Here is a 20,600-nt window from a genome sequence, read left to right on the forward strand (position 1 = left end):
AAACTCAAGTATATTATATGCAATGGACAACATCAACGTTTGTCCTGGGGTATTCTGAAGGATAATACAATTTCATGAAGCAGAATGTGGGGACAGTTGCAGTTTCCTGTGTGCTCTGTGCTAAATTTGGGTAAGGGTACTTAATACTTTTAAGATATTGATCAAAATCGCACAGCACCAAGTAGTATTGGAACATCTCCAGTCAAACAAGAACTGCATTCATATTTGTCTGTTTCTGCTCACAGCCAAGCAGCTTGCACTTTGTCTGTGGCATTGGAAAATCAGAACTTGGCAGAAATGGTAGTTCAGTGTTCCACCACCAAAAACCACCAGCAATGGTTAAACATGTGGTCACACGGCTTGCCTGTGGTATCCCATGGAAATAAATTTATGAAAGGGGAAGGTGTTAATGAACTGGATGTATGGGTGAAATGTTTAGCACTGCAACAGTTATGTAAGAAAAAAAAAGTCAAAAAAAGAACTCATCCTGTAAGAGTTATTAATCATGACATCCCCATTTCAACAATTTTCTGTGTGACATTAAAATGATGATAATGATCTTCAGCATGAGATTGTGATAATAAGTGCATCAGCATGAATGTGAGACAGATTTAAATTTTTCTGAACAGTAGAAGCCATGGTATCATGTGGTAAATATGTAATAATAAAAATAATAATAATCCTTTATTAATTCCTGTGGGTAAATTACTTTTTTCCACTCTAGTAAGCACATAAGTACAAGCCTGCGCGCACACACATGTCTTTAGACATGCAGATAATGGGAGGTAGATCCTCAGCAGTGCCCACTTTTGGTCCACACAGGTTTTGAACCGTGCGGACCCTCCTGTCCTCCGATCAAAAAGCAGTGGACTGAGATACTGCCGCTCCATATTAACAGCATTTACTTCAGTCAGGCATTATCAGATTTAATCGTTGTTCAGCTTTGTCATGAAATATTAGCCATTGATGATACACTATGATTTTCTCATAATATCCCTGGAACTTTAACAGTCTTAAATCCTGAAGTATTCCTTGCTGAATGGTGGAAAAACTTTCAAAGCCCTTCATCTATGACAAGTGTCTGAAGCACAGCTGGTTTTAAGCCTCAGTGTCACTCATGCTTTGTGTTTGTACCTCTAGGTGCAGATCAGGCTTCAGTGGTATCTCAGTTGTCTCAGCACAATTGTTACTGTGCTGCAGATTATTTTTCTGTTATGACATGGGGGCTTGGTTGGTTCAGTGACTCACTTGTCAGAGAAAATACAGAAATCCAAGGGAGGGAACATGTACAGAATGTTTCCATGTGTGAATGATCCAGTTATAATTTTGAACCACATACTGTATCCTGGTTAACTGTTAGAGTGAAGAATGGATGGATGTGATCTCCTAAAACGGATTCCCAGGATGTCCTGCCCTAAAAAGCATGCCTGCTCTTGACAGTGGCTGATGACATAGATGACGTCTATGTGCCATGCACCTGGTAAGCAGACACGATACATAAATAGAAACGGGGAATATGTGAGGTTTTACTTCAAATACGATTGAACCACCAGTGTTCAAATGGTATTTCCCTCAGACAAACAAATAAAAGCTTTCCTGTTCACCACAAAGCCACAGGCTGGAATTCCTCACCAATTACAAACTTTTGAAAGATGCTGTGGGAATTATATAAATTTTCCGTATTCTGTCGCTTTTCACTTTCATCATAGCTGAAACTGGAATCATTACATGCGATTACAGCTCTCTGAGGCACAGTCCCATCATTAAGTTTTAATCACCTACTTCAAGGCCGCAGACACTTTATAACCTTTGAGTCAACAAAGACATTGATTCTGAGGAATGCCTGTCTGATTCATTTGATTCATCAAAATAACTCCATTTGTGTTTGTTTTATTTGTTCAGTTTTCACAGGACGGTAGTTTCTGCCTTCAAAATATATGAAGGAATAAATGAAGGAATGTGGCTGTAACTGAAAAGACAGATAAGATGTGGTGTGGAGACACAGGAGTTAATAGAAAAGGTAAAGAGTTTTCTTCAGGAAGGATTAGGAGGAAGGCTCTCAAACATCCTGAGAAGAGAGGATAGAGGAAGGAGTTGTATAACAGTCTGATGTGGAAGGAGGTGAAAAATGTCTCTATTATCAGACTAATAGAATTTCCCTTGGCCCCAGAGGGAGGCAGAATGGACTCTCCCTCCTTCCCACTTGGCCTCTTCATACGGCCATTTGCCCTGGCCAGAGATATAATTTCATCACTCTTCACTTAATTGTGTGCAGTGCTGGCAGAGCCTCAGTCTCTGTTCCAGAAAACAAAGACAGGTAAGAGAGTAAGGGGAAGAAGAGCAGAATAATAGAGCAGAGTGGGAAACCACATCATTTCATTTTTATGGATGGACAACTTGTAAAAGTGACGAGTTTGTGTGGTCCCTTCAGAGAAAGAGTGTAAACACCAGAAACACTGAGAAAGAACATAATGTGTCATGGAGAGATTCACGCTTACATAAAATATCTGTTCATTCCAAGCAGCCCGTATGTGTGTGTGCATGAATCATTGTCTTTTGAGTGGGTCCGCAGTGCACTGGCATCATGTTGGAATATCCCCCGCCTCTCGCCCGTAAGTACAAAGATAGACTCCAACAAACCCCGTGACCCGCAAAAGCGGAAAAAGCGGATAAGATGAATGAAAGAATGAAGGAATGATTGAAAATATCTTTGATAAATTTGACTGATATATTTGAGTGTTATTCTGAGATAACTCATTGTATCTGTTTAGAATAGTGATTTAAAATAGTGAATTTTATGTTTTGAGTCAGTTTCTAAACATGTTTAATTCACTTCATTTCATTTCACTTTATTTCACTTCATTTCGTATCCAATGCTTTATTACTTTAATCTTCCTGTGTGACAACAATTTAACAACAATTTGTGTTAAAATTAGGTGAGAACCCCTGAATAAGATTGGGTTGAGTATTTTCTATGAAAAAGTTTAAATATATAAGTTATAGTTTCAGCATTAAAAAGTGTAATTTCTGTAGCAATTGACCACAATCCTGTGTTAAACCTTTTTTTTTTCCTTCATTCGTGTATGAAATTTGATAAATGAACAAATTGAGTAATTATTAGACTTTGAAAACCTTGCTGTGATATATTGCAATATTTTGTGCTCAAAAAGAGATATAAATTCAAATTGATCGACAAATTTATTGTCTATTTGTGAAAAAGAAAGAGAAAGAAACCCCTTTCCTCTTACCCAATCATCTAACTTGCACTTCAGGTTTTAAATCTGAAACAAATTTAAAACAGCGGTTTGCTCCTCGCCAAGGCTGAACTTCGTGTTTGACCTCCTGTCAAAGTCCTCCATGACCAAATGTAACACGGGTCACGATGTGGAATGATCTGCAGACATGCTACAGTCAATCATTTATCATCATAAGTGTCCACTGAGCAGCTCAGATAGATGTGCTTCCCTTGCCCCTATAGATGGAGATGGCTTTGACCTTTGACCTCAACTCCATTCTTGCCCTTTCTAAAGAACATCAAGCTGACCTCTATGGGTATGAAGCACAAAAGTCAAAGTGGTTCGAACATATTTAAAATATTTGAGAACTATTTGTATGTAAACGTAGAATTCTGGGTCTCATCTCATTCATCCATTTTCTGCCGCTTCATCAGCCGTAGCGGATCACGGGTAGCTGGAGCCTATCTCAGCACGACGCCAGTGCACCGCGGGGTTTCATCTCATTACGCAACCTAAAAAAGAAGATCTCAAGAGTCTTTGTTTTAATCATCTGAACTTTGAAGGATTACCCTTAGAGACTATTTTGTGTTGTGTCCTGTGGAAAGGTCTTCATGTCAAAGGTTCCTGGACAAAATAACAGAGCCTTGTATCAATGCTATTATTTTATAATGGTGAGATTTAAAGTAAATAGGTGTGTTATACTGAATCATAAAGCTGACCATAGCCATTGTAACATGTGAGCTGTGCAGCAGGGATGAATATTTACTATTTAAAAACATTTTCCTACACACACCTATATTTAAACTGCATGATTACTACCTTGTCTGTTTTTTCGTCATTGTTTTTAGCCTACTGTAAATAAACAGACACAGTATCATCAGTCTTCTTTTGTTTTGGTCTTTCGTAAACTGAACTGAGACACTGGTCCAAAATAAAACTGGCTTCACTTGTGTTATAATCTTTGGCTGGCTATGCTTTTATGATAATATGTGAAAGTCCTATTTTCTGCAGTTGTTATTAATAATAAAAGACTTCACACCTTACCTTTCTTTTCACTGATGTCATCTTTTTCTATTAACACGTAACACGTAAACACTGATTATACTGTAAGTGACTCCAGAGAGTCACTGGAGTCAATCATTTTGGACGTTTCTTCACTTTGTCAAAGTCATATTGAGTTTGTGTGCAGTCACACAAACTCAATATGGCCTATTATCTTTCACCACCATGTCACTCAGACACACATGGTTCCCTTCACACATCAAACATTCCTCACTAACGACACACTGGAGGCAGCTGCAGGATGCTGGGGAATGTGTTTTCACTTAAAACCATGTTTCACTCTCAAATCCCTGATCTCTCTTTCTGGGAGGGATTCAGAACCTGTTGATGCAGAAACAAGAAAGCCTGGACACACCAAGCTAACATATTAATAAGTGGTGTGATTTATTAGCATTAGCAGAATGCAAGTCTCAAGTTTGCATGCATTTTCTTGAATAAGACTTGCAAAAGAGGAGGAAGCAGTACACATAAAGTGGTAGAGAAAATGAACAAGTAAATGTATTTTATGTATATATAGTGTATATATGAAATGCATGCTCTCCCCGTGTCTGCGTGGGTTCTCCCCGGGTTCTCCGGCTTCTTCCCACCTCCAGAACCATGCGCTTCAGGTTAATTAGCCAGTCCCAAATTGCCCGTAGGAGTGAGTGTGTGTGTCCGTGGTTGTCTGTCCCTGCATGTGGCTCCACGGTGCACTGGCGTTGTGCCCGGAGTGTCCCCCGTCTCACATCCTTTGCCAGCTGAGATAGGCTCCAGCTCCCCGTGACCCGTTGCGGCGGATAAAGTGGAAGAAAAAGGATGTTGCAGCACTGGCCACACACAATGCCATAGGTCATGCACACAGTTTGACAAAGATAAAGGGAAACTACTCGACTGTATTTAACTTCCTTTTCAGTCTCTCCTCTGCAATCACTGAAGCTTCCAGTAATCCGTTTGTCCAAACCAAATCTCATTTGGTTTGGATTAAATGTCAGATGTAGTCTTGAGGAAAATTCACTACAATACGTCCCACGAGAAAAGTACAAAATTAACCAATGCTGTTTCATGACTGGAGCATACCATGATTGTTTTGGATCATACAGATGTATAACCAACATATGAACGTTCGACAATCTTACCATTGTCCTGCAGTTCTCCTTTCCACAACCCCTGCCAACGAGCATCACTGCATACGCACATCTCCAACACTCATTTCCCCCTCTTGTTCTTGTATGCTGTCTCTAGCCATCAGGCTTTGTACCTTGGATGCTGTACTGTTTATGGATAATAAAGTACATGCTGGTGAAGATAAGGGTGGTGGTGATGATCTCTCTGATGTCAACTCTGTCATGCCAGAAAGAAGGACAAGAAGATGAGATGGAAAAATATAGCTAAAGCTCTCCCTCTCTCCATCACTCTCTCTCTCTCACACTTTCTTTCCATCTATACACACACACACACACACACACACACACACACACACACACACACACACACACACACACACACACACACACACACACACACACACACACACACACACACACACAAAACCAGTAAAAATTGTTACACAATAAAGTTATTTTACTTAAGTGAATTACATCAGTGAAGTCAACGTCCGTTCAAGTTTTCATGAGAACGAATAAGCTCCAACTTCTTTGCCGCTGTGTTCAACTCAGTTAAAGGATTGGATTGTAAATGTGTTTGGATGTTGTGTTTGTTTACAGCAGCCTGTAGCTGTTGAGCTCAGAATAACATTAAACTGTCATTGCTCCAGCTGACAGGATTGAACATGTTAAAACTGGAAACACAAGATAGCCTGTGGGCCCACGAGTGGCTGAAATGTGTGTGTGTGTGTGTGTGTGTGGGGGGGGGTGGATAGCTGCAAGTAAAAAAAAAAATCATGAAGTAAAAACATATTGTCATGAGTGACATTAGTAAAAATGTGAATATGAATAAATATTTAATGCCATTGACACTAAACTAACACCGATCAGATAATATAATAAATAACTTGGATTGGATTCATCATTTGGGAATGATTTCACAATTTCTTTTTGTTTTTATACTTTTTCTTTAAACTAAATCATTTTACTGTGTGTGTGTGTGTGTGTGTGTGTGTGTGTGTGTGTGTGTGTGTGTGTGTGTGTGTGTGTGTGTGTGTGTGTGTGTGTGTGCGTGTGTGTGTGTGTGGCCTTATGTATGCATTCATGCATTCTTTAGTTCATGTGACACATTGTCTGAGCAATACAAAGGATAAGTGGACTTCAGCTTTATTCTTGGTTTTACAGCTTGTCTGATGTAACAGTGAAGTCAATTCACATTAGGTATAGTACAGTATATGTATAAGTAGGCCTATACAAGGAACATTCAGTGTTTTCCTTAGATCTATACATTTCTGCCCTGGTGCACTGTCAGTCTTTCATTCCCAGGACTTCTTTTCAAAAACTTATCCTACCAAAACTGCATGTAATTTCTTGCCTCCATCACCATCAAATCCCAAATTTACATGTTTCCTTTTTTACCATCAAGTGCAATATCATGGCATTCAACTTCAATTTACTGTACAATTCAATATCTGGTCACTGTTTTATGAGTCTGTCATATCTATGAAGCTAAGCAAATACTGTGAAATAAAAAGCCTCAATCTTTAGTCAAAGTTCCACACTAGATGACTGACCCTAATAGTAGCATTGATTAAGCTATGCTACACCGAACAAAATGTTTTAATGGAAGGTCGCTCTGTGGTAATGGATTGTATTGATGAAGCCCAACAATATCTTGTCTCAGCCCTGCTTCCTGCAGCTGCCAAAACGTCATAAATGCAGGCAGACATAGTCACACTTGCGTAACATTTCAGTTTGTCTGTTATAATAACAGACAGGTCCAATATAATGGTCATTACATCAAACATACTTAAATTCTTGCTGGTGGATTATTTTCAGACATTCAGGACATGTGGATCTCTCTCAAAACATATTAGCAGTTGATATTCAGTTCAAGTGCTAGAGGAAAAATTATGAAGTGGGTTGTATATATTATTGACATATTGAACACCTACTGTATAGTGTATCTATATCCATGCGACATGTCTTTGTAGTGTGGGACATAACTTTTATCAGCTGATCTTTACCTTCGAAATTGTGATATTTATTCAAATCAATAATTCAAAACTTTGAGTATTGTGCTTCACTGTTAAATAGGAAGATCAATACCAATTTGATATCTGTTTAGTAAACATATAGCAGTAGCCAGTTAGCTTAGCTTGGAATAAAGACTGGAAGTATGTTGAATAAAAAACACAAGGAGACATGTTTTTTATGGGATATATTCGTGATATTGGAGTCAGGTGAGCACATTTTGTATAGAAAAATCTCTTTATCACCATAACCACAGGATTATTGGTGGTACAGTAACTGGAATGAAATGAATAAAAATGGTATGATACATTTCTCACGATATTACGTGATTGTAGTGGTTTTTTAGTGATTTTAAGAGTCTAACATTTGTGGCGGACAGATGTGACATTCAGTGAAATGACATAAACTTTTTTTTTTTCATGTATTTTGTAACAAAAACAAATATAACTTTTCTTGAACTGTGTCTGTATTTTATTTTATCATGTGTTGTTATTATGTCCTGTTATTGTTTCTAGCAATTCTTAGAGAATAGTATTTTTACATTTACAGTAGTAATGGCATCTAAATTATGTCACATGGGGATTACAGATTGAAATTGAATAAATAGCGACTTACGAACAATTAGACTTAAGAATGACCTCTCGGAAACAATTGCACTTGTATGCTGAGGATTACCTGTATATTGTTTTTACATAGCCACAGTTTTGCTGAAAAGCACATTGCCATCATTATTCTGTCATTTAGTTGCTTATAAATCTAACATGCTTTACTCAAGAGGTGTTGATTGGCTGATTTTGTTCACTTTGAACAGAACCAGGAGAGCTGCTTCCAGTCTTTATGCTACACTATGATAACCTGCTCCTGGCTATAGGCACATGATTAGGTCGCTTGACCACGTAATCAAAGCAAATACAAATTCCAAGTAGTGTACAGTACTCGCTGACAGGAGGATAATTTAAGCCTCTTTTGTTTCCTTGTTCTAAAACTTATGTATTTTAAAATTGCCTTACTTATTAATTTTCAGTCTTAATCATGCACTACATTACTAAAGATTTTTAATTTAATTGCACCTCCACTCCATATGCCATTTTTCCTCGATTAAATTAGGACAGCTTACAGTAACAATGTCCCATTCATGTAGATATTGTACAGTAGCACATTCTAGGCTTTAACTAAAATAAAAAATAGAAAAAAATATTTACAAGACAAAAATCTGACAAACACACTTACAAAAGCTAAAATAGCAAAAATATACAACATCAGCCGACACCTGATTTAGTTCCCAGGCACTTATGATGCAAAACAGACATACAATTACAAAGGTAAGTGCTACAGTCTATGACACAAAAAGAAACATATAATTTTCAGTTATTTTAGAATTGAAATACAACAATCCTTAAGCAGTATAGTGAGAGTACCTTCATTTAAAGCAACAACACAGCATGACACTCAGTATGCCAGTGGTTAGGGGCAACCTATATCTGAAGGCAGCAGACGAAGCTTTAAGAAATAGCACGGTAAACTATTTGTTCCCTCACAGACTTTCCCCGGAACTGAAAAAAAGTTTTAAAAAAAACCAAAGAATTGAAATGAATGTGTGCTGAGGACCATGGTTCATGATAAACTGATGAAATGAGATTTTTGAACTAACAAATAAAATCCAAATAGGTGAAGAGCACTGGTGGCAAAGCATGATTATATTTAAACTACTCCAAAATGCTGATTCTTGGATTCTTTTACCTTTATATTTCAATAACCTGAACCGTTTCTGCCTCCTATTTGGTCTGAATTGATGCTTTCATTATTTATCCTTTGCTTTAAATCTCCACTTATTTTAATTCAAATTTTATTGTTACAAACAACTAGAAAACAAGGCCATTGTTCTCTGGCCTGTTTTGCTTTCCTATGCACCAGATCCAAGGATTGTCAGTCGCAAAAATCACTGCTCTGAGTAAACACAGCGGCTCCACTTGAAAGACTACAAAGTGGTTACATAATTCTACAGGGTGCAGTAATGAGTGTAATATAAATCTGTTAACTCGATCATTCAAGATGCCCTGAGAAAAGACACACACGGAAAAAAACAACAACGAAAACCTTGAATATTTGTTCTGCATCTTGACTATTATGTATTTACATATATCTTGTTTTGGAATGTTTGCACTGGTTGACATGTAGTTGCTAGCTTCTGCATGCTGTTTACTGATACCATCATTGCAAATTATACAAATTCTACTTTATACCGCTAGTACTGATGAGATTAATTAATGGTCCCCTCATGAGAGTTTTTCAATACCAGATATGGCTGGATCTGAATGAATGACACTGCGAATGTATACATATTCTGTCTGTATAGTACATGCATGCAGGGTTACATACTATTGTCTATGTAGGTATGTATGTACACCTTGTGCAGGCTGCGTCTGTCTGTTTACCTACAGGATACATAGTTGTGACTGGGTGACTTGAGTCCACATTTTTCCCTTATCTGGGTCAGTAGGAACGTGTGTGTGTGTGTGTGTGTGCGTGCATGTGTGTGCGTGTGTGTGTGTGTGTGTGGGTGTGGGTGTGTGGGAGCAGCTGTGTTATGCAGATAGGCCTGCGCACATAGAATAGTGTCTCATGTTGCCTGGGTCAATGACCTTCTCCAAAGGGTCCAGCCAGCAGTTCTTTTAGCAAAGTATGTCGACATCCGTCAAGATTAACCCCGAGTTGGAAGTAATTCCTTGTGAGCTGCATCTGAGTGTTTTCAAACTAATGGAAGTTTTAAAGTAAGAGTATTTAGCTTCTGTTTTACCTGGTGGAGGGAGAGCAGTTACACTTGAAAAACTTCTGAGCTCCCTTCATCAGGTTGTCATGTTTATCAATGACCTGGATACGCTGTAGTATGCAGGCCTCATTGCTTAGCAGTGAAACGAACCAAACCAAACACGGTGAAACCAAACACGGGATGTTAATAATGTCACTTTTCAGGTATGGTCATGAGACATTTAGTCCTCTTTGGTAATGTAGAATATTGTAAAATATTATTTAGTGGTACAACATACTGTAGGTGTCTGAACACTATAAGTAAGGGGACTAGTGCCTTTGAGAATAAATATACAGTGGAACAAGTTACAGGAATGAAAGAGTGAGGAATGTATGATAAATTCAATCCAAAGTCTGTTGCTGCTGCACAGTTAACACAACTGGAAAACAGTAAAGTGGATGTTAGATAGTTCATGCCCTGACTAAAAATGGAGTGATTACAGACTACGTTACATTGAGTGGTTATTTTAGGAAAATCCTGATGTTTACGTGAAGCTTTTTCCTTTGATTACAAAATTCCAGTATCATTCAGTTTTTGCTTAATTTCTATCATATTCCTGTCTCATCCCTTCACGAAACATGAAATGATTCTTCAGGATTAATGATAGTTCGTATTTAATCTTGTTTCTGCTGGCGTCAAGTAGGAATAGCTTTAAGCGGTTGTAGCATGGCTTATGCAGTAAGAGGAGGCCACAGAAGGATATTTAGTATGAGGTTCAGGTGTTTTGATCACTGTTAAGCATAAATCACACTACAGAGGTTGCAGTCGGCTTTGGAGCACTTGGGCTTAACACCAGGCTCTGGACGATGTCATCACGGTTGATCTTACGCAGTGCCGTGCACAACGTGTCAATACTGGCGCTGTCCTTGCTTGCCCAGTCAGACAGGAGCGCACAGACAGGATGCTCATCCTGCCGGAAGGTTGTGATCCGTTCCTCCTCATATCCCAGGAGACCAGCCAAGTTGCACCAGTCGCTGTCATCCATGTGGTTGCAATCGTCTCCCTCGTTGCCCCTGAAGAGCAGCTTCTCTACTTTCTCTCTGGTTTGGAGAGGAAGCAGCAAACATGGCTCTTCATCTATGGTGACAACTGTAGATTTAACAGAGGAATGTCAAGTTATTATTTTTTTCGATTGTGTTGTTTAATTATAAAAACATTTAGTCTAATGTGATATTACAATATTTTCTCAGTGATTAATATGTTTATTTTACCTTGATGCTCTACAGTACAGTTAATGTAAAGAAATCTGATTATAGTACTTTTTTAAAATCAAAAATAGCGGCATTCTATGATGACTGACTAACATAATATGGTGGGTCTCTACCTTCATCTTCTTTAGATCTTTTTCTATTGGCTGTAATTACTACTAAAACACGGTGAGTGTATTTACTGCAACAGAAACAATGTTTAGCGGTTAATAGTAGTCTTGTGACATTCCACGTATTTCCGCTTTGAGATCATGTTCAAACTCAGACAGAAAACTTCCACAAACGGTTTCCACCCTCTTGCAACACTTTGTGGTCTTCCTTTATTATCATCTGGGCAAGCAGGTGGTTTTTAAATGTCCCACGGTCTCTCAAACTGGTTTTTCAAGATGGAACTAAAAACAACCATATGCATAGGCTGCCAAAAAAAACAAAACACTTTACTCCTATCTGTTTTGCAATCTATATTTGCAACAGCACATTTGAAAGGCTGTATTCATGGGGGAGTGGATTGAATTTTATTTCTTTTGATGTGGTGGAACAGTTCAAGGTACATGGTGTCTTCCAATTATAGTATATAGAAGCACAAAATTCTAACAGATCGATGTGTGTATTCAAAAAACAGGGGGATAAAGCACAAGATAAATAGGGACTTCAGTGCTGAAAATGTGATTATAGCCGACTGTAAGTACCACATCTTAACAAACAAAGCTGCCACCATGTTAAGGGAGTGGCTCTTGTTTGTGCACAGGTAGCAGAGTATTACCTGTCTGTGCCTGAGACTGGGCCTGCTGCTCTAGACTTTGGCTGTCCACAGAAATACCGCTGTCACTGTGCAGCTTCTCACCCTCCGGTGACGGCGTCTGGTTTTGATTGGCTGTACAGTTGTTGGCTCCTTGTTTGTTTTGCTTGCAGCTGTTCCATCTGAAGGTGAAACGAATCGCGAAGCAAAAAGAATCAAATCTTGACCTGTCAGCTTTTTCATATCATGTGTGTATTCAGCTTCAAAAGGAGAAATATATATTCCAGTGACATTAACCTCTAGACTTCCATCAGAAAATTATTTTGGAATGACAAACATGACAATAGGAGGAGGAGGCAATTATTGACAGGTCAGCAAAATGTTTAACATTGTTTGTTCATGTCTCACTTCCAACTACCAGTCAACATTTATTTGGATGTTTATTATAACTACAATCAAGAAGATCACAACCTCAACAAAGTATTTATTGTAATGTTAACCTTTAACCTAAGAATTTGTACAGTATTTGGATAATAACTGTTTGTGTGTTCAAACCTAAAAAAAAAATGAGCAGACAAAAAGCTCTCATGATGCATCCTTGTTTGTAGTCCAATAAAAAAACAATAGAACTTGAACCTGTAATTGTGTTTAATTTTCTTTGTACTTCACGGCGGTCATAATGTGACAACATGAATACATTCACAAACTACTGTGTATTATAAGACAGAAAGCCATATTGTGACCATATTGTGTTCCACAGGAAAACAGTGACCTCAAAATAAGCAACAGATGACTTCATTAAATATGAAATATGGAAATTCAAAATCTGATTGGATTTCTTTGTCCCCATAAATTTGAATCGACAAACCAACAGTTTTCCTCTTCCCTTATAGTGATGAATTTATCATTTATGAATTGCTACTTACAGAATTGGAAAGGGACAGAGAAACAAATGTAAACAGATTAAAATCCCGGGTTAAAGCCTTAGAACTGCGTGCTGTCCAGACATAGAGGTCACAGGTTTATTTTATAAAATAAATTCATGAAAAGGAATTATTTTTACAATTTCAGCTTCCTTCTGCGAAACATCATGGCTCTTCACCACTTGAGTCCAACATATGACTGAAAATACACAGCTGTCCTCTAATATATAGTCACAAATAGCACTGGTATGATTTTTAAAAAGGCACAAATCAAAACCACTGAGACATGTGACATCTGCTCACACACAGATATCCAGTACATCTATATCCGGTGTGTATGTGTTGTACATTTTTTCCATGCATCATTTGGCTTTTATCCTCACCTCTTGAAGATGATAAAGGCCACGAGGCCGGCCACAACTGCTGCCAGGATGGAGCAATAGATGGGTATAAGTTTGTCATTCAGACCATCATAGAGCCGCTCCTGGGAGTCACCATTTGTAGTTGTGGTGGATGTGGTGGTGCTATCCATGGGGCCTTCAGGAGGGAGGCCGTCCGGTGAAAATGTGTCATCGGGTGGCATGAAGTAGGGTGTTACAAACTCTGGAATGTCGGTTTCAGAAACTGTGAAGAAGAAAAAGAATTACTTCCATCATTTCTTGTAGACCGCGGTGCACTGGCGTCGTGCCCGGAGTGTCCCCCGCCTCACACCCTATGCCGCCGAGATAGGCTCCGGCTCCCCGTGACCCGCTGCGGCGGATAAAGCGGTGGAAATCTCAATCTGACGATTTCTTGTACATTAAAACTATTAAGGGTTGCTTAAACACAACAGTGAGATACAGAGAGGTGCTTTCACGTCAAAAATGCTTGGTTTGCTTACAATGGACCCAGATCTCAATGATATATGCAATTATCTTTGCACGATAGTGTAATTTTTTGTCCCGAAAATGTCCTCAATCCTGCTCAAGGCCATAGATTCTTAAGGGGATATGTATAAATAATGCACTGTTGATACCAAGAGGACACTCAGAATTCAAGTATAGTTACTACTTACTATATACTGTATACTCCTGTTTGCAGTCTAAACGTTCTTTATTTATAAGTATTTCATACTGTAAACTGACTTATAGCACTACAATATAAGGATAGCAACAGTCTAACAGAAAAATTACAGGACTGAAATTCCTGTCTCATTGAAACAAAGCAGATAATTAGAGATAAAATTTTAATCGCAGCAGATGGAGAGACACTCCATAGATGCCCTACATATCAGTTTGAAAACATGACTGACAAATGGTATCCAAGATATACGGCAACAAATATACACCAAAGATCATCTCTTTTAAAAGCTCAAATCACCTTTTTCTTACTTCTAACCAGTATATCCAATTAAAATATGAATGTATCTCATGCTGCAATCGCAAACAGCATCACACAACCATGCATCATGTCCCACCTCACGTGGTTTTAGCCCTCCTCCTCAGGGAGCCATTGAGGAGAGAAAGAGCAAGTTTGTCCATCTAGTCCTGCCCACTTTCCTCTAACCATTAACAATAAGCAGACATATTAGAAGCTGACCGCGGATGTGGAAACCTATCCTCGCCTGTCACTTACTTACAGTTATTCACATCATCAACAGGAAATCCTCCTGCTGGTTTTCAAGAGCTCTAAATACCTCAGGAGAGCCCCTGGATGCAAGGCGGCCATTCTTCACTCACGAGTCAAAAACATTTTTAATTAGGGCTTATTTAAAAACGGATGCACAGGCTAATGTGAGGCTTTTAGCAAAGGAATTATGAGGATGCGATAAGAACTGTTCTTATCAATACCAATATACTGAATATTCTCTTGGGAAACAGATTCTGTCGGATGTTCTTCTTCATCCCCTATAAATCCATTAAACCTGATGTCTAAGAGCAATAATTATGTAATTTCAATATCCTTAACCTAAAAGATGTTTCTCTACGGGTTTGGTTTTGTTGACATGACACCTGGAGAGGGTGTCAAGTGTTTTTGTAAATCCTTTGACTCCCTCCATGCTAATTATCATCAATGCCTACCCACTTCATGCAATTGACTTTTGGGTTTAGGAAGCCTCTTCATGATGTGTTAAGTGACCTCATAGATTACCTAGAAGTGTGCAAAGCATAAAGACTGCACTCTGAACATACCCACCCTCTTACCTGTAATGATTTCCTGTTGTTAAGCTCTGGCTTTTATGATCCAGAAGGATCTACCTCACTCCGCACCTTGTTTCAAGGCTCATTACTCAAGATTATGTTGGGTGCTAATAGAATTCCACACTTCAACCTCCAGTTGGACAGGTTTTAACAAGTCAGAGAAATATATGGAAATAATAATAATAATAATAAACAAAACATTCTGATTCTGCTGCAGTGACTTTTATCTTTTTTTTCTTGGACTGATGATTGCACTTTATACTGCTTCCTGTCCTCCTAAGCAGATGCATACAAAAACACCAAAAGCATCACCGTAGCTTGTCTGTCTCTCTCTATTCCACCCTTTATACACACACACACACACACACACACACACACACACACACACACACACACACGCATGCACGCACGCACAGACGCACGCACGTGCGTGCGCACGCACGCACAAACACAGAGGAAACAAGATATCATTCATTGACGGAAATCTTGTCTGTCCAGCACAAATGCCCCCTCCCTCTCTATCATTTAATCCTCTCTCTATCCACTGCATCACCGGCTCTCTCCTGTCAGGAAATTCCTTTTTAGTCAGTAACACAGTCACTTTGGAGAAGTAATTTCTTTCTATCCTTCTTTTTCATGTCCACCTTCTTTCCTGCAGGTAACACTGCTTTAGGCTGACATCAAATGGACTGAAAGTTTGTTGGGACTGGTGGCAATCAAATGTAAGATTTAGATGGATTTTAGTTGTGATTCACTGGAGTTTGTAAGTTTTTTTGTGTGTCATTACATGTTTCCCCGCTGTAAAAAATAAACTAAGGGAGTTTTCTTATCTCATTCAACTGAGGGTGTTTGGCCTTGTCGTAATTTGTACATCAAATGATCAGATTTTGGTCTGACAGAAAGAGGTAATCTAAATGTCTGGGTGAAACTGACCAGAAAACTGAACAGTTGTTCAATATATTTATTTTATGAAAGTGCTTTCATTTATGGTTCATATTTTCAATTCAATTGCAGGCAAAACAATAGGTCAAAAAAAGTGATAGATTAGGAAAAAAAAGGAAAACGCTACAAATGAGCCATCGGGAGAGGAAAGGGAGGTGTGTCAGAGTGATATGGTCAACAAGAAATCAAAATTCAACAAGAACAAAAATTACCTTAAAGCTAAAACGTTTATTGACCTCCTGTGAGGATGAGAGCGATTGGACACAAGAGGATGGGAGAGAGATACAACCTGAAGGCAAAAAAAAAACTGCAGCAACCATATGTAAATGTGTGATACCATCAGAAAATGAGAGGGACAATATTGCTTTATATGATGACCTGAACATTCTATACAGTCATTCTGGTCAGTCACTCTTCAAGGGGACAGAATGTAGGTATGTCATGAAACGTGCACTTGCAAAAATCTAATCAAAACATACTGGATTAAAAATAGAGAATTTAATGAAAGCTGGAAACTTTGTCCAGATCTTGACAAAGAGGATTGTAAGAGGATTTTTTTGGTCTAATAGTCTGCGCAATTACAGAAAACACTACCACTCCATCAATGCACAACATCATTGCTGTTGAGCATTGCTATTGATATCTTTTATTCATTTGTTCATTAACCATTCATTGCATCCATCTATCCTTTCTCCGCATCATTACCAGCCACCGTCTTCATCAATTCCTCTATGATTAACAGCTATGACGAAGCTCTGAGTGCATTTACTGAACCACAAGCAGCTTCTCACACTGGATGGTTTGGCCTTAAAGGGGAGTGATGCTGTCCTGCTGCTCTTAGCTTGTTTCCAATATGCAGAGGACTCAGTGGTTACTGGACAACTTTATTTGGTCAGACAGTAATTATGCTGAGACATTTAGCTGACTCAAAACAGCAACTATTCCCTGAAATTGTAACCTAAAGTGATGATGTACCCAGGATTAATAAAGTAAGTATCTATCTATCTATCTATCTATCTATCTATCTATCTATCTATCTATCTATCTATCTATCTATCTATCTATCTATCTATCTATCTATCTATCTATCTATCTATCTATCTATCTATCTATCTATCTATCTATCTATCTATCTATCTATCCATCCATCCATCCATCTATCCATCCATCCATCCATCCATCCATCCATCCATCCATCCATCCATCCATCCATCCATCCATCCATTTACCTATCTAAGCAGAGAGAAATACATGACCATGATTTACATCATGAATGATAACAGCCAGAAAAAAACCCCCATGTATGTATGTTTTTAATGTCAGGAAAAGGTACACAGAAAAATTAAGCTTAGCCAAAGTTCAGTCAGGAAAAACTTTGCTGATGAGGCTTAAGTTCCTCATTATCCTTCTAACCACTCATGACCAGATATATTCTCCTGACAGCCAATCTCTTGTAGGCCATAAAAGCTTAGATATGTTCTCTCTATATGGGCAGTTGTCACCACCGTACAGAAAGTGGCACCTCTAACAAATCCTCGTCCCAGAAATTCCCTTTTATGAAGTCATCCTAGCATCAAGCTCCACTGCTCACCACCACCACTACCTTCTTGAGGAGAACTCCCCTTTGTACCAGAAGCCACGATTTATTGAACATCTTCCATCAGTGGTGCACTTCCTGTGGTGACTAAGCATCAAAAAGACTACACCCTGTTTACAATAGATCATACATACGGATTTATATTCAATGTTTCCTTGTTTGTCTCATTGGAGTCATTCACTTTAAAAAAAAATGGTGTAAAGCTAGTGCTTTATTCAATTATAAAGCACTTTCTTTATCATGGTATAATTATAAAGAAAGTTCTAGGAGCACGAGGATCATTCATTCATTCATCTTCTTAGTCCAATTCAAAGGTAACATGCACATATATCTGTTCTGTTAAAACTAAATAACCAATTGAACAACTTAAATTTTCTCCATTACAAAACTTAAAACATTGTGAAATATTTGCTACAGCTGTGTACCTTCTAATGACAATAATATGTTCAAGGCTTGAAATGTTATTTTGAAATACTGACACTTTGGGACTTGATACAGCACCTCTAAGGCCAAACCATCCCACACATACTTGCCTATCCCATGCCTCACCCCTCTGTGGAAATCAATTCAATTATTTTTGTGAAAGAATGGAAACATATCAAAAACGCCCTGCCTAAACAATGCTCAAGACAGTGGGTAAATAAAAAATCCTGGACCCACCCCTCTCTCTGGATCTGTATGAACATAAATCAGGTTGTCTGCCCCATGCCTCAACCAAGTCTAATGGAAATATCTCTGGTGTCATCCTGATGATCACGATCATGATCATGTGGCATGTTTAAAACATCATAACAAAAAACCCTGTCACATGGAACGCTGCTGGTACCTTTACTCCCTTTGGTGCAAATAGACCACAGAAAACCAGAGATATGGTTTTTTTTTTCATTTGATAACAGAAAATATGTTTATCCAAGCATAAAAGCACACTTATATTTAGACCAAACATGGGCATATTAAACATTTTTATGTGATATAGATAAATCAAAAGTATTTTTTTTAAAAATCCAAAATAGGCTCAGGACCTAAAGAGTTAAAGGCATGCAAACCTGAATGCTGTATGTCCATTCTAGAGAACAAAAATACTAATAAGTCTACATGTGGCAATGCTTTGTCAATGACATCACAGAAGCTGAGAAGGTTTCAAAATTACAGGTTAAGTCAAATGTAATTCCTGTCAGCAAACCATTAACTATATTTATTGTTAAGTATTATTTGGTTGTCAGGGAAATTACAGGAATTTTACTTGTGACTTTCGTCTATCAACAATTAACTTGTGACTGGAAATCTGAGTGTGTGTTTACTTGTCAACATGACACAAATTTCATAAAGAAAACCTGTTGTACTGTTCCCCCTCTTGAGTGTATATGCATACAGTGGGAGTGTGTGTCTGGGCAATTCAGGTTCAGGGAGGGTTTGTATGTGTGGGGTAACAGCCACGCCTGGGTTTAACTCACCATTCCAGGCTCTTGAAAACAGGTGTTGCTGCTGTTTCATACGCTTTAAAGGCTGAGTCAAACAGTGAAGGAAGGAGGGGCTTCCGATGCAAGCCACGATGTGTTTTTATTGTATGTCATTACACCTGAGAGGAATCGTGACTGCTGCCAATCCCTGTCCAACAAAACATGAGATGCCTTCACCATTGGCAACCCGTTTTATGGTAGATTGTTTCAACAAGCACAAGCAGAGTTAAGTGAGGATCACTGAAGAATGTGGTTGCCCCAGTTTTTTTTTTAAATTCACTTTCACCATCTCTACTCACGTTCTCACAGCATCTCTCCTCCTCAATGCCTCCGTCATGATTCCTACCATGCACGACCCATCTCATTATTATAGCCACAAGAATAAACACACCCCTGAAAGTGGATGCATGTCAGTGGATTTATACAGTATGCATGTGAGCACCTGCCTATGTCTTTGTGTGAGTGTATCTGTTCTGCAGCAGAATGTGATCAGCACTCATAGAGGTCAACCAGAGAAAGCTGAGAGTGCAGAGGAGTAACTCCATCGCTTTCATCGACCAGGCCACATTCTCAGCATCTGTTCCCTCTCTGTCTTTCTCTATCTCCGTCTTTTCTTCTGCAAACATGTACTGCTCTAATTATTTCCTGGTGCATAGCTCAACTGTGGATTTGTTTTGTTAACATTTTGAAGCTTACAACAAGGGACATGTGTGAAAATCGCAATTAACATATTGAGTGGTTGTAAAAATCAGAATCAAAACTTAAAATTCATCTATAAAGCACTCATATAGTCACAGCTACAGACTTTATATGATACTTCAAAAGGGTTATTGTTCTGGCCAAATTGGTATTTTTAATTCCTTTATTCATGTGTCTTTATTTCATAAAATATATTGTACACTTGACTGCAAAGGCAGATAAAAAGACAAACAGTGAAAAGGGAAAGACTTGTCTTGGGCGAGGCGCAATCCTCCAGTTTCTATTGTGAATAGAGAGTGACAAAAGAAAACTTGTGGAAATGACTGGCACGAGTGATGGTGCAAGTGTTGTGGTCACCCTTGGCCGAATCACCTCCAAAGATTTCCCTTGGAATGTTGAGTGGCGAATTCCTAAGAGATGGCGGACGACTTTAGGCTAATGGGTCACGACCACAAGGGGACAATTCTTTTTTGGCAACACATAAAGAGATACAGTCACAGTTAAAACTTCAGTCATCATCACAATGGCCATTCTGTGTAAAGGAGGAACCAAAAGGGTTAAAGTGAGAAGGTCAACTGAGCCCACAGAGTCGAGTCATAGAGATATAAGGCAGGAGATGTGTGTTGACT

The 20,600-nt window shown here is 38.6% G+C and overlaps 1 protein-coding gene across 1 annotated transcript in view; it reads right to left on the reverse strand.

The window, feature by feature from the left end:
* Positions 1-6,531: 6,531 nt before the first annotated feature.
* The window catches only part of ngfrb (nerve growth factor receptor b), a 29,186-nt gene continuing 15,117 nt past the window's right edge, over positions 6,532-20,600 (reverse strand). The window contains exons 4-6 of the mRNA XM_068306085.1: positions 13,477-13,717; positions 12,195-12,352; positions 6,532-11,312 (exon numbers count right to left, since the gene is read on the reverse strand). Of these exons, the coding sequence (XP_068162186.1) occupies positions 10,969-11,312; positions 12,195-12,352; positions 13,477-13,717 (743 nt within the window). The 3' untranslated portion in view covers positions 6,532-10,968. The remainder of the gene's footprint in view (positions 11,313-12,194; positions 12,353-13,476; positions 13,718-20,600) is intronic.

Source organism: Antennarius striatus, chromosome 21 (assembly GCF_040054535.1).
Source record: "Antennarius striatus isolate MH-2024 chromosome 21, ASM4005453v1, whole genome shotgun sequence".
In the NCBI taxonomy this organism is placed as follows: Eukaryota; Metazoa; Chordata; class Actinopteri; order Lophiiformes; family Antennariidae; genus Antennarius; species Antennarius striatus.